The following is an 11,842-nucleotide window of genomic DNA, read 5'->3' on the forward strand; positions in this document are numbered from 1 at the left end:
TTCGATGTTATCATACAATTTACACATTTAAACCTTTTTATGATTTATAAAATAATTATTCTCTTCTCTTTTTCAGCTTCTTCAGTTACCATATGCTTGTTGTAAGTCATACATACCAGTCATCCTACATCTCAGATTTGCCATGTTCAGTACGTTCTGATTAGTCTGTAATGAAACATTTTAACTCGTATAGAGGCCCATCACACTCATATTCAGCCTTGTTTATTGCTTTTCTCTTTTTCTTTTGCACGTGTCCACAGCAGCCCGATACTGTAGACTTCAAACGTTCTTTTAAGAGCTAAGACTTTTAAGAGCTTTGGTTTCGTAAGTACATTTTGACTAACTATCAGACAAGTTTTCAGTATTTATTGGCATAATGCAGCATACATGTAACATGAAACTTTAGGACTGTTACCAGGTTTGATTAATGAAATACATTTTTTAACTACTTTTGTTTTAATAGATTTTGGATTGTCTTCCTCTGTCACCTCAGTTTTAATTTCAAGGTAAGTAATATTACTTAGCTGCTCCTAAATGTGTTGTCAGTAATATATGTTGTATATTTTATTTTTAAACTTACATTGGATATTTATATTTGGTCATTTTTTTTGCGATGGGACAACTATCCATAGGCTATTTATGTAGATTCAGAAATTAGGAGAACACGGCAAAACTTCCAACTTGATAAATAGATTTTTTTTTTATATATTTGTAGTTTAATTTCATGTGAATTGTTCAATATATAGCAAAGTAACATTTTACCAATTAATATCTATTGCAAGTGCCTAAAAATAACAAGCCATTCACATTGATGTGTTGCAGTTTTTGTCCATAAGTTCTTTCATTTTGCCTTCAACACTACAAGATAAGATATTTACAAATTTACAGTAACATGTTCTTTCTAGTAGGATTTGGTTTTAGTGCTGAAAGATCACAAAAGGACCAAACATTACAAAAATACAATATTTAAAAATAAAATCTGATAATCAGTGATCCCTAAATATTTAATAAAAATAAGACAATTTAACTAACTTGAAAGCTCAGATTGGGTATATAAAAAAGGGTGTACAAATAAAATATAATTTAAATAAATGCTACTCTCCTAGAATGAGCTCTGAAAAGAGAGAGATGCACAGGAAATATGTGCATGCTTGGAGAACCAAAAGGCAGGCATTGTCCAGGGGCCGTATTCACAAAGAATTTTATTTTACCACTAGGAGTACTCCTAAATCCCATTAAAATATTTTAGCTAGGAGTTTTCTCTTATAAGTTATTCACAACGCCTTTCAGACCTACTCTTAGTAAGGAAAAATGACAACTCCTAAACTAAGAGTGAGTCTTCGTTGCTATGGATGACATCAATTCTCATGCACGAGTTTCCTCGCAATGATCACTGTGATTGGTTGTTAGATGACAGGGCCATCATGCGGAACATAACACAGACGCAACAAATCATGGAATTACGACATCTAAATATGTCTGTGTCCTACACAAAATAATAATAGTAATGTCATCGAAATGCATATATAATGACATGTTTGTGCAGGCCCCAGTGAAGTGTAATTCTAAAAAGGCAGAAAGAGAGAGAAAAGTGGTGAATTCAATTCAATTAAATTAAGGTAGCCTAATACCCTAATGAAACCGCCACTTGCCTAATAATGAAAAACGACACTTGCATTAACACTTGCTTGGTTAATTGACATCCTATTAGTATAGAAGCTTGTTTCCGCCACTGAATAAAAATAAATTAAAATAATTGCGACTTTTTTATCTCATTGCGAGATATGAAGTCAGAATTGTGAGAAATAAAGTCGCAGTTGTGAGATAAAAAGTCGCAATTAGCTTTTTTATTTTTCATTCTGTGGCGGAAACAAGCTTCCATAGCCTAAATAGACTACTTAAAGCAAGTAAATGTTGCTCCTATTGAAGTAATGTAATAGTTGAATGACGGTGGATTATGAACTCGCCAAAACGAAAAAGAAAGCCCAACTGGACGCAGGATCAGTTACTGCTGCTGGCCCAGTTGGTGCTGAAAAAATAAAAAAATAAAAATAAAAGGGAAATTCGACACTGGGATATCAAGTAAAACTAAGCGTGAGACATAGGAGAAGATTTGTTTGCAGATCTATGCAGCATTCCCGCTTGTGTGGCGGACCCCGGACGACTGCGAGGCGGTGATATGCGCTACAATCCTTTGTGAATAGGTCTTAGTGAGTTAGGAGTCCTCTCGACTTCTTTTAAGCTGTCCCAGACTTAGGTGCTACTTTTAGGGCTAAAATGCTTCGTGAATTACTTTTAGTGAAAAAAATTAGGAGTCCTAAAGTTAGGAGTGACACGCCCATTATTTTTAGGAGTTGCTACTAAATTCGCCAGTTAGGAGCTACTTTTAGCCTTAAAATTCTTTGTGAATACGGCCCCAGATCGCCATCTCACCTGGAGACTAATCCAGCCATTGAAGTACAATCACTTGATCTTCCAGTTGAAGAACAATCAGAAGGTGCTGACGGAGTAGTAATGTCAGTTGATATGGAGCAGAATTGTGGGGAATATTCATCTGACACTGAACACCATTTGCACTCTGAAAATGCAAGAGAACAGCCAATAGCAACAACATGGGAAGTAATTAACAGCTTGAATGAATCCTTGGCCTTTCACTTTGAAGACGACGACAGTAAGGACACGTCACTGGCAGAAGAGCTTGGGCTATTGAAAACCAGATAAAACACAATGCACTTGACAACCTTCTTAAATTGTTAAAAAGGCATGGACATAGTGAATTACCCTCAACTGCCCGGACCCTTTTGCACACTCCCCGGCAACTTGACACACAGCAATCATCTGGAATGGAATACGTTTACTTTCCACTAAAACAGAAATTACAAGAAACGTTAGAAAGTTACCCACTTGATGAAGTAGTTAAACTCCACTGTATTGATTTATCCCTAAACGTTGATGGATTACCACTGTACAAAAGCTCCAAAACACATATGTGGCCAGTCCCTTGCGCAGTCATGCTAGATCCTGTTTCATTTTCCCCACGGCTCTGACATGTGGTGCAAGTCGACCAACAGATCTTGGCTTTTTGGAAGACACAGTAAGGGACCTGGGTCATCTGATGAATGACGGGATTACCTTCATGGGAAGAAAAATAAATGTCAATCTGAGGTGTTTTGTGTGTGATGCTCCAGCTCGTGCATTAGTGAAAAATATTAAACTGTATTCCGGGTACTTTGGCTGTGACCGATGTGAGCAAAAAGGTGTGTGGTTAAACAGAGTCACATACCAAGAGACTGCTGACCTCATACTCCGGATAGATGAAGCATTCAGAAACCAAACACAATTTCAGCATCACCATGGGAACACACCTGTGTCTCACCTCCCCATAGACATGGTGAGGTGCTTTCCAATTGATTACATGCACCAGGCTTGTCTCGGTGTAATCAAAACAGGGTTCGTACACACTCTGTCAAATGATATTCCAGGACTTTCAAGGACTTTTCAAGCACTACTTTGTTGGATTTCAAGGACTTCTATCAGCACAACATCAAACAATATCTTTATTATTATTTTTATTTATTTCATTTTATTTTTTTACTCAAATTAAATATATATGGTATCTTATGTTTCACTTCATAGAGGTCAGTCCATTGACCAGCGCTGTCAGGCATGGGAAATCCCCTTAACCATTGAAAGGATATTGAAACTGATTTTTTTCCCCATTATGATTGACCTGAAGAATGAAACTTGTATTATATACTTATCATATACTTAATATCATGCTCATAGCCATGAGAAAAAAACTCTATATCTCAGATGGGCTGCAGTTTTGATTTAGCGTGAAACAATTGTATTTTTTCAATAAAAAAAAACACAATATTTTGAATTAGTGTTGCACGATACATCTTTTTGCAGAACAATATACCGATACCGTAACCGATCCCTGAATTTTCACTGCATTTGTAATTTTTAGATGTATTAGTAGATAAACCAAAAGAATATAAATCATATTAGTTGGCTTAATTTGTTCATCAAATATATATTTCTTTCAATTATTTTCATGGTTAATTTAGCCTGCTAAAATGCATTGTATGAGCTTCTGTTACTGTACATTCTATTGCTCTATCATATTTTATCTTTCATTGAATAGCACAGCACATATTTAGAGCAGCTCCAGCAGGGCTCAGTGCTGAAGATTGGGTCAGTGGTACAAATGTTTAGACACCAGTAAAATTCCAATTTCGATACTACAACAAAAACTGCCAGCCTAACTAATGTGAATTTTAAACATTATTAAAGGTAAGCAGTCAGCAACAAGATAAAAATGAATAATCAACTTACAAATGAAATAAACAGTGTTTTTAGAGTTTTTCGGGTAGATCTAACGGGTACAGAAATTTGAATAAAGTAATCAAATGTGAAAAAATTGCATATTCATAACTGGATAAATTAAATATAGATGGATATTTTTGTAAAGTTGAAAAGGGTAGACTATTTAGTCAAGAGCAGTGAGTAATTTATTTGTCCATTGTTTGATTAACATTAAAACAGCAGTGGTTTTGTTAAACTGCTGCCCCTTTAAAGCCCAATTTATACTTCTGCGTCGAATCAGACCGAACGCACGGACCCCATTTGAACACTGTCTACATTCATTTGAGATATAACTGACTTTGTTTACTATAGGATACTCGCCAAGATGGGTGTTTTTACAAAATTTTATGTGAATTCGTCCGTACAAGCGCAAGACGTGAAAGACAATTTAATTCAGTATTCGCGTGTGGAGACGCTGGTTTGCGGGGCGCGCTTTGGATGTTTGCGATCATGGAACTTCTTATCTGCAAACGTCCAGTAATAATGTTACTTTACACTCGTTATACTGACACTCGTTATACATAAATCAGGTAATAGTTCATGTTTTACTTAACTTACTGAATGTTTTGCTGAATGAACGATCAGCAATCAAGAGCATTTGATTCACTCTGAGATACACTGCATGTGTGCCGCTGCGCGCTCAATCCACTGCGCGGTTTTCTCTGATCAGCTCGCGCACCACAGCGGTTACTATACACACGCTGCCTGGTAGGCCTATCGGTTGTTGGTATCGGAGCATTTTTACGAGTACATGAGCTCGGTATCGGTGCATCCCTATTTTTAATAATTCAAGCACCTTTCAAGTACCTCTTCAAAAATATGTCTGTTTTCAAGGGTTTTCCAGGACTTAAATTTCAAAAAGATAAATTCAAGTACTTTAAGCACTTTAAGCACCTTGTACGAACCCTGTCAAAAGGCTCCTGCTCATCTGGACCAGAGGAGACATAGCTGTGAGGGTTTCGGCCAGCCAAACCAAAGAGATTAGTGAAAGACTGCTGTCTCTCCGGAACTGCATACCATCTGCATTTGTGCGAAAGTCTAGGGGTCTTGAGGATCTGGACAGATGGAAAGCAACCGAGTTTTGTCAGTTCCTTTTATACACAGGGAAGATCATGTTAAAGGGAATACTGCCAGATGACGTGTACTTACACTTCCTTTCTTTCAGTGTGGCCATGGCAATCCTAGTATGTCCAAGTCTTGTGCAGGAACACTCTATGGACAGGAGTTCCTCGTGTACAACACCCATACCATGCTGCACATAGCAAGTGATGCAGAAAACTTTGGTTGTCTGGAAAATTGTAGTGCCTTCATGTTTGAAAACTACCTGCAGTCACTGAAGAAGATGGTGCGTTCTGGCAGACACCCACTGATTCAGGTTTCTAAGAGACTGGAAGAGATGAGCAAACAGAAAAAAAACTCCAAACAATACAAATGTACAGAAAATCTCTACAAAGGCCCGAGACTGTGCATACATCCTCAGTGGGGGCCAATGCTGTGAGATTCTTCAAGTGGCAGACAAGGAAGAAAGAGTGTTTTACCGCGTGTACAGTAAACCGTACCCTCTGTTCCACAGCCCATGCACATCATTTTTGATTGGTGCCTACACGTACAACCAAAAAAATAGCACTATTAAATGGATTCCAACATCAGAACTCACAAAACATGCAATAAAGATGAATGCAGAAGACAGGACTGTGATTTTTCTGTCATTGCTCCACAAGTTATAATCAAAGGTAATAGGTTGCCATATGATGTGATATGAGGCGATTGGTAAATATAATCAGCTTCTTTTCCTTTTTATAATAATTTTTCTTGCTTCTTGCAGAATGTATGCAATGGTTGAATTTTTGGAGGAGGGGACTTGTAATTTGGTACTACAGACCTGGCTTTTTGAAGAAGATGAGGTATTAAATCTCACTTGTATCAACAACATACATTAAAAAATATCTTTACAGTCACCATGAAAATCAAAATGGACAATTCTTTCTTTTATGGAATATAACAGTGCATCTTTAAAATTATTCATGCACTTTTTTTGTAAAGCCTTTTTATTCTTTTTTTTTTTTTTACAAAATTATTTACATGCCCTCCTTGTAAGGACAACTCTTCTCTTTTTTTCTCTCATCTTTCTCTTTTCAAATTTAACACATTTTTTCTCCCAATGAATGTTAGTTCTCGATTATTAACATTTACATCTAACGTTTTACTTGATTTATATTTATAGTTACTCTTGCTTTCATATTATAGTTTGAATTCATTTTCTACAATATTTATTTAATAATTTAATTGTATTATTTTAATGCAGGTACAATACTGTTACTTGCCACCAATTAATGTGACCAAAAAAATTTAAAGGCTTGAACAACCTGATAAAAAAAATTGGACCAGGCACAGGGTCAGAGTGTTTGCAAAAACAGGTATTTCATTTTACTTTAAAGGATCATTCAAACTAAATGTTAGTGCAACTCTGTTAAGGAATGCTAAATTATACTCACTGTATGTTCACTTCAGGTAACTATGAAACTGCAAAAAAGTGGTCCAAAAGAGCAGCTGTGCAGTCTTCTGTGGAGAGCTCTGATGACGTTCCCAAGAGAAAAAAACGACCAGTGTGTCTCAGCAGCTCTGATGAAGGTATGAACCTGAGCGTGAAATAAGTTTACAAGTAAACAATTAAAGTAATTCTAAAATCATTTTTATTCATTTTTTTTTTAAAGATACTTCTTCAGTACCTCACCCCAAAAAGAAGAGCCGGGTGAACTGTACATCAACTGGTAGGCCTTTCTTAGTTTTAATTATTTTACTTTACCACTTGTGCACAATTTCATATTAAAAAGTGTTTGGGGGTTTTCAGAATACCAAAATTTCATTAGTTGATTGATACCAATACCAGTACATTTCATCGTTTTTCGTTTGTTCCTATTTTTTAGTAATTACCTTCTAATGTACAGTGGAACCTCAGCTGCCATTTCCCCCAGCATTTAAACCCAACAAACAAACCACATTAACGCCAGCAAGACCTGAAGATTATACCATTCTTGATGCATCATTAAGACCAGCGCCTCCTAGAGACATCCAGAAGAATGGTAAATGTAAAACATAATTTGAAACTTAGTTTTTACCTTTATTTGAATGAATCAATCTTGATTCTCCCAGATCACCTCCTGAGCCTACTCACTCAGAGAATCATCAGCATAGAGAGTGAGATGAAGGCGATGAGGAGCTCCACAGCAGCCCTGTATGAACTCTATGCTCGTGCCCTGGGTGATGGGACTAGTCAGCGAGTGGAGGAGATGAGCCTTGATGTGTATGGCACTATGGAGGAACTCCTCTCTCTCGAAGAAAAAATGGAAGAGGAGACATTTCGGAATAGAGTAGTATGTTAATAGTGAACTATCCGTGAAACGCCAAAAAAGTGTTAGAATTAAGTTAAATAACAAAAGTTATTACCATTTTGAAAATGTATTCCATCTTGTAGACACACCATTTAAGTCTTGTTGGAGGTCCAAACCCTGGGGAAACCACCCGGCGGGTGATGCGGGCACTGGCATCCTACAGTGTGTGGAAGGAGTTTAGTCTGAAGGGGAAGAAAGGGAAGAGACCACTGCAAAACTTGAACATTATGAAGGTCATAAAAAGTAAGTCCTATATGTTAGTGACACAAAAAAACTGTATTACCAGTACTTTTTCAACCATTGCTGCATAGTTAAGGAATTTAATATTACAGAGGCAGTGATGATGTCCAATCCTAGAATCCAGCAAGCAACAGTGGAGGACATTGTGGCAGACACACTTAAGCATGCACCAGCAAGGTGTCAGAATGTAAGCTCCTTTGGTGCAGTTTTCTGTAAAATAGTTATTATCATTATATTCTAATTACATAATTTAAAAAAAGGGAGATGACATGTTCAGTTCACTTAGTACTTTTCTTTTACTAAAAGTAGAAACAATGTGAAGTTGACCGTTTAGTCACTGATTTGATTTACTTAAAGTTACACAAACAAAGAACATCTGACTGTACATGTGAGTGGAACATTTCACAGTCTGTCGTTTAGGTCAGTTAGGCTTGGGGTAGGTTTCAATTTTAATTATTCCAATTCCGCTCAGTCGAACCTAATTAACGCTAAGTTAGGTAAAACAAAAGTTTGGATCTCTCGTGCTATAAGCTAACATGATTAGCGCATCTCACCTCGTCATAATTTACATATAGTTGACATCTGACAATCCTAACAACAAATAAAATATTAAAATGAAAGATATGATTCATGGTTACTCACATAGAGCGCAGCTGGAGTTTTTTCTTATATCGTTCAACAACTGCCGAACGTCCTTCTTCATTTGGTTTAATGGCGGGTTGCGAACCAACATCAATAAGTGCATGTCGCCACCTACTGTCATGAAGTGTGAAGAGAACTGGTTCTCACGTAATCCCTACATCCTATTTTGTAATCCACTAATCCTAATAAACTCACTATTGCATTTATTTGTTTCCTGCATTTTAACTATTGCATTTAGTAAATACAATTACTGGATTTAGAGTATATTTATAGTTATCTTACATGATTACTATAATGAAACCATCATATTTTAAATAAATTATATTGACCAGCTGAATCTAACATTTAATTTCAACTAATGTAAAAGTCAAATGAAAAAAACTATGTGCAATTAATTGTATAAAACTGAAATACTTTTCATTTTGCAGCAGCAATACCAGAGAAAAGGTGTCCAGCAGCAGGACCAGAGAAAAGGTGTGCAGCAGCATGATGAAGATGATGAAACACTCCTTCTTTTTGAAGACGAATAAGACTTTTTGATTTTTTTGTTGTTGAAATTTTTATATATTTTTTTTCCTTAAAGTAAGATCAAATTTATTAAAATGAATGTATATGCCAAATTTTCACTTCTCAATAACTTGTTAACTTTAAAAATATATATATATATATAATAGTACAGGTAACACTGAATAAATGCTAATTAAATGTATGCAGTGTTTTTTGTTGTTGTTTTTACGTGGTATTTTGGTCTTTGTTACGACTAAAACGGTCATTTGATGTTACGTCCTCACAACATACCAGTTAGGTAATTGAGACGTACTCATCACGTTCTTGCGACGTACCACAACAACGTCGCCACGACGCATACAGGAATCACAAAGTTGAGTTGCTGGAACGTTATTTGGCACGCGTCACTACGACTAATATGGTCCTTTGATGTTACGTCCTCGCAACATGCCAGTTTGGTCATTAAGACGTACTAATCACGTTCTTGCGACGTACACTATAACGTCGCCACGCCGATTATGGGAATCACAAAGTTACGTTGCTGGAACGTTATGTGGTACGTCGCTAAGACGAATATGGGCCGGTCCTGTTACATCTTCACAACGAAACTGTGTTAACTGGGCGCTTTGTATTTGCTCTGGAGAGCAGAACAGCGGCGTAGGGATCATCATCGCCGTATTTGGGTCCACCAGTCCCTTCGGAGGCGAACCCAGTTCGGCGAGTTTCACCATTTGCTCCAGGAGCTGCGCCTGGATGATGGCCGCTTTCAGCGGTACTTCCGCCTCTCCCGCGCCCAGTTCAATGACCTGCTGTCCCGCATCGGAGCGAGGATCACCCTCGCCCTCACCCACCTAATCTGTAATTTATTTTTGTTTTGATGATAAATGGAGCCAGCCTAGGCTCCTACAAAAGTGATTAAACTGTCCTGTGTTTTTTTCCCCTCACACAACTGTCCAGACACGAACTATGTTCTTGCACTAAAGTATGTTGGTTCTCTTTACATTAACATTTATTTTACATTTATTCATTTAGCTGACGCTTTTATCCAAAGCGACTTACAATTGTTATATTACAGAGGTCGCACGCCTCTGGAGCAACTAGGGGTTAAGTGTCTTGCTGAGGGACACATTGGTGTCTCGCAGTGGATTCGAACCCGGGTCTCTCACACCAAAGGCATGTGTCTTAACCACTGCGCCATCACCACTCTATTCAATTAAAAAATATAATATAATAGAATATATAACAGAATATAATAATTCTGTACATAATTTGTAGGGCTGGTAAAAGATTGATCGCGATTAATCGCATCCAAAATAAAAGTTTGTGTCTACATGAATGATTTATGTGTGTGTACTGTGTATAATTATTTTGTATATATATAAATACACATTTGCATGTATGTATTTATGAAATATTTGTTATTTATATAGAAAATATTTAAATGTATATATAATATAAATTATAAATAAATATATAAAGTATATACATGCAAATATTTCTTAAATATATACGTGCATATGTGTGTGTATTTATATATACAAAATAATTATACACCGTACACACACATATCATGTAGACATGTAGTTTTTTTTTTTCCTAATTGCAGTTTCACCAACAGATGTCGCCCTTGGGCCTTGGCCAATGAACCTCTTGAAAATGACCGCATTATTCGCATAGAACAACAACGAAAAAGCGTATCTAAGCGGTCTTCCTTTTCTTCTCAAACAAACTAACTGCATCTTAAACAGCCCAAGTTTCAAAATTTCCCGGGGTAGAAAATCCGGACCCCCATTAAAATATAAGATTCAACATGCAGGGCTAAAAAAGCCTTCCCCGGATCATTTGCACTACTAGCGACGCCCCCCTGGACATGCATACAAGGGCGCCCGCGCTACAAAACTAACATTTTTATTTAAAACATTGTCTTACCTGCAAGCGGCGCGCGAGTATCATCCCGCTGTCTCTGCTTTTTCCTTTTTCCGCCCCCGACTCTTGGTGCCTTTTCGAGGCCATGTCTGAGGTCGGTGTCTGCCAAATTTGACATTGATTGAACAGACCACTGGGAGGTGGGGAAGGGGGGGCATATGGAATAAAATCACTGTCAAAAATAATCGTACGTAATTCAAAACATCTGTGTGTAATTTTAATATACTCGTGCGTAATTTAAAACTATTGTATGTAATTCTGTTTTTTGTCAGAGTTGGATTCCAAAATCTACGGCCACGACAGTTTACAGATCGCGATTTTGTGAGTTTTTTAGAGTACAACTCTAAAATGTACGACTGTGACAGTTTACAGACACAGCACTTGTTTTCACAACAGCTCTGTTACACACACGACATGCGAATTACGACCACGAAGTGCGGCGTGCGAAACGACTGTCAAAAATACGTCATCAAGGTCACAGGCATTACTATCCGAGGGAAGATGAATCGATTCAACGAAGTGCGCATGCGCCCCACCAACTTTTTAAATCACTGGCGCCGAGATGGGGGATCAAGGAAGAAGAGTCGAAATGACGCGAACGGAATCGTTTCACGCCCGGGCGGAACGATGACGGGTGAACGTCAGCACAAACGGAAACTGACTCCGTGTCAGGTGGATCATGGCAACAGCTGGGCTGGGAATGGTCAGGAGATGGAGGAAGGAAGTGACGGAGTAGGTAGTGAGACAGGAGAGTTGGGGAACACTGG

General features: G+C 37.5%; 1 protein-coding gene and 1 long non-coding RNA gene across 2 annotated transcripts; one reads left to right on the forward strand and one right to left on the reverse strand.

Moving 5' to 3' along the window:
• Positions 1-812: 812 nt before the first annotated feature.
• On the reverse strand, positions 813-8,728 carry LOC143740222 (uncharacterized). The gene is made up of 9 exons (XR_013204800.1): positions 8,643-8,728; positions 8,044-8,210; positions 7,816-7,942; positions 7,488-7,700; positions 6,864-7,007; positions 5,518-5,968; positions 5,274-5,423; positions 2,962-3,132; positions 813-2,864 (listed from the first exon to the last, which is right to left on the reverse strand). It is a non-coding gene; the product is annotated as an uncharacterized LOC143740222 (long non-coding RNA).
• On the forward strand, positions 7,572-9,268 carry LOC143740221 (uncharacterized). The gene is made up of 4 exons (XM_077232285.1): positions 7,572-7,742; positions 7,844-8,003; positions 8,093-8,187; positions 9,071-9,268. The coding sequence occupies exons 1-4, from the start codon at positions 7,572-7,574 to the stop codon at positions 9,170-9,172; spliced, it is 528 nt and encodes a 175-aa protein (XP_077088400.1). The 3' UTR covers positions 9,173-9,268.
• The last annotated feature ends 2,574 nt before the right edge of the window (positions 9,269-11,842 follow it).

The sequence above is a fragment of the Siphateles boraxobius genome, unplaced genomic scaffold, assembly GCF_051911475.1.
Source record: "Siphateles boraxobius isolate OS27281-9 unplaced genomic scaffold, OSU_SipBor_1 17, whole genome shotgun sequence".
Classification (NCBI taxonomy): Eukaryota; Metazoa; Chordata; class Actinopteri; order Cypriniformes; family Leuciscidae; genus Siphateles; species Siphateles boraxobius.

Coding starts and splice junctions, on each gene's coding strand:
- LOC143740221 (XM_077232285.1), top strand. CDS start 7,572: ATGAAGGCGATGAGGAGCTCCACAGCAGCCCTGTATGAACTCTATGCT. Junction 7,743..7,843: donor AGACATTTCGGAATAGAGTA/GTATGTTAATAG, acceptor TCCATCTTGTAG/ACACACCATTTAAGTCTTGT. Junction 8,004..8,092: donor CATTATGAAGGTCATAAAAA/GTAAGTCCTATA, acceptor TTAATATTACAG/AGGCAGTGATGATGTCCAAT.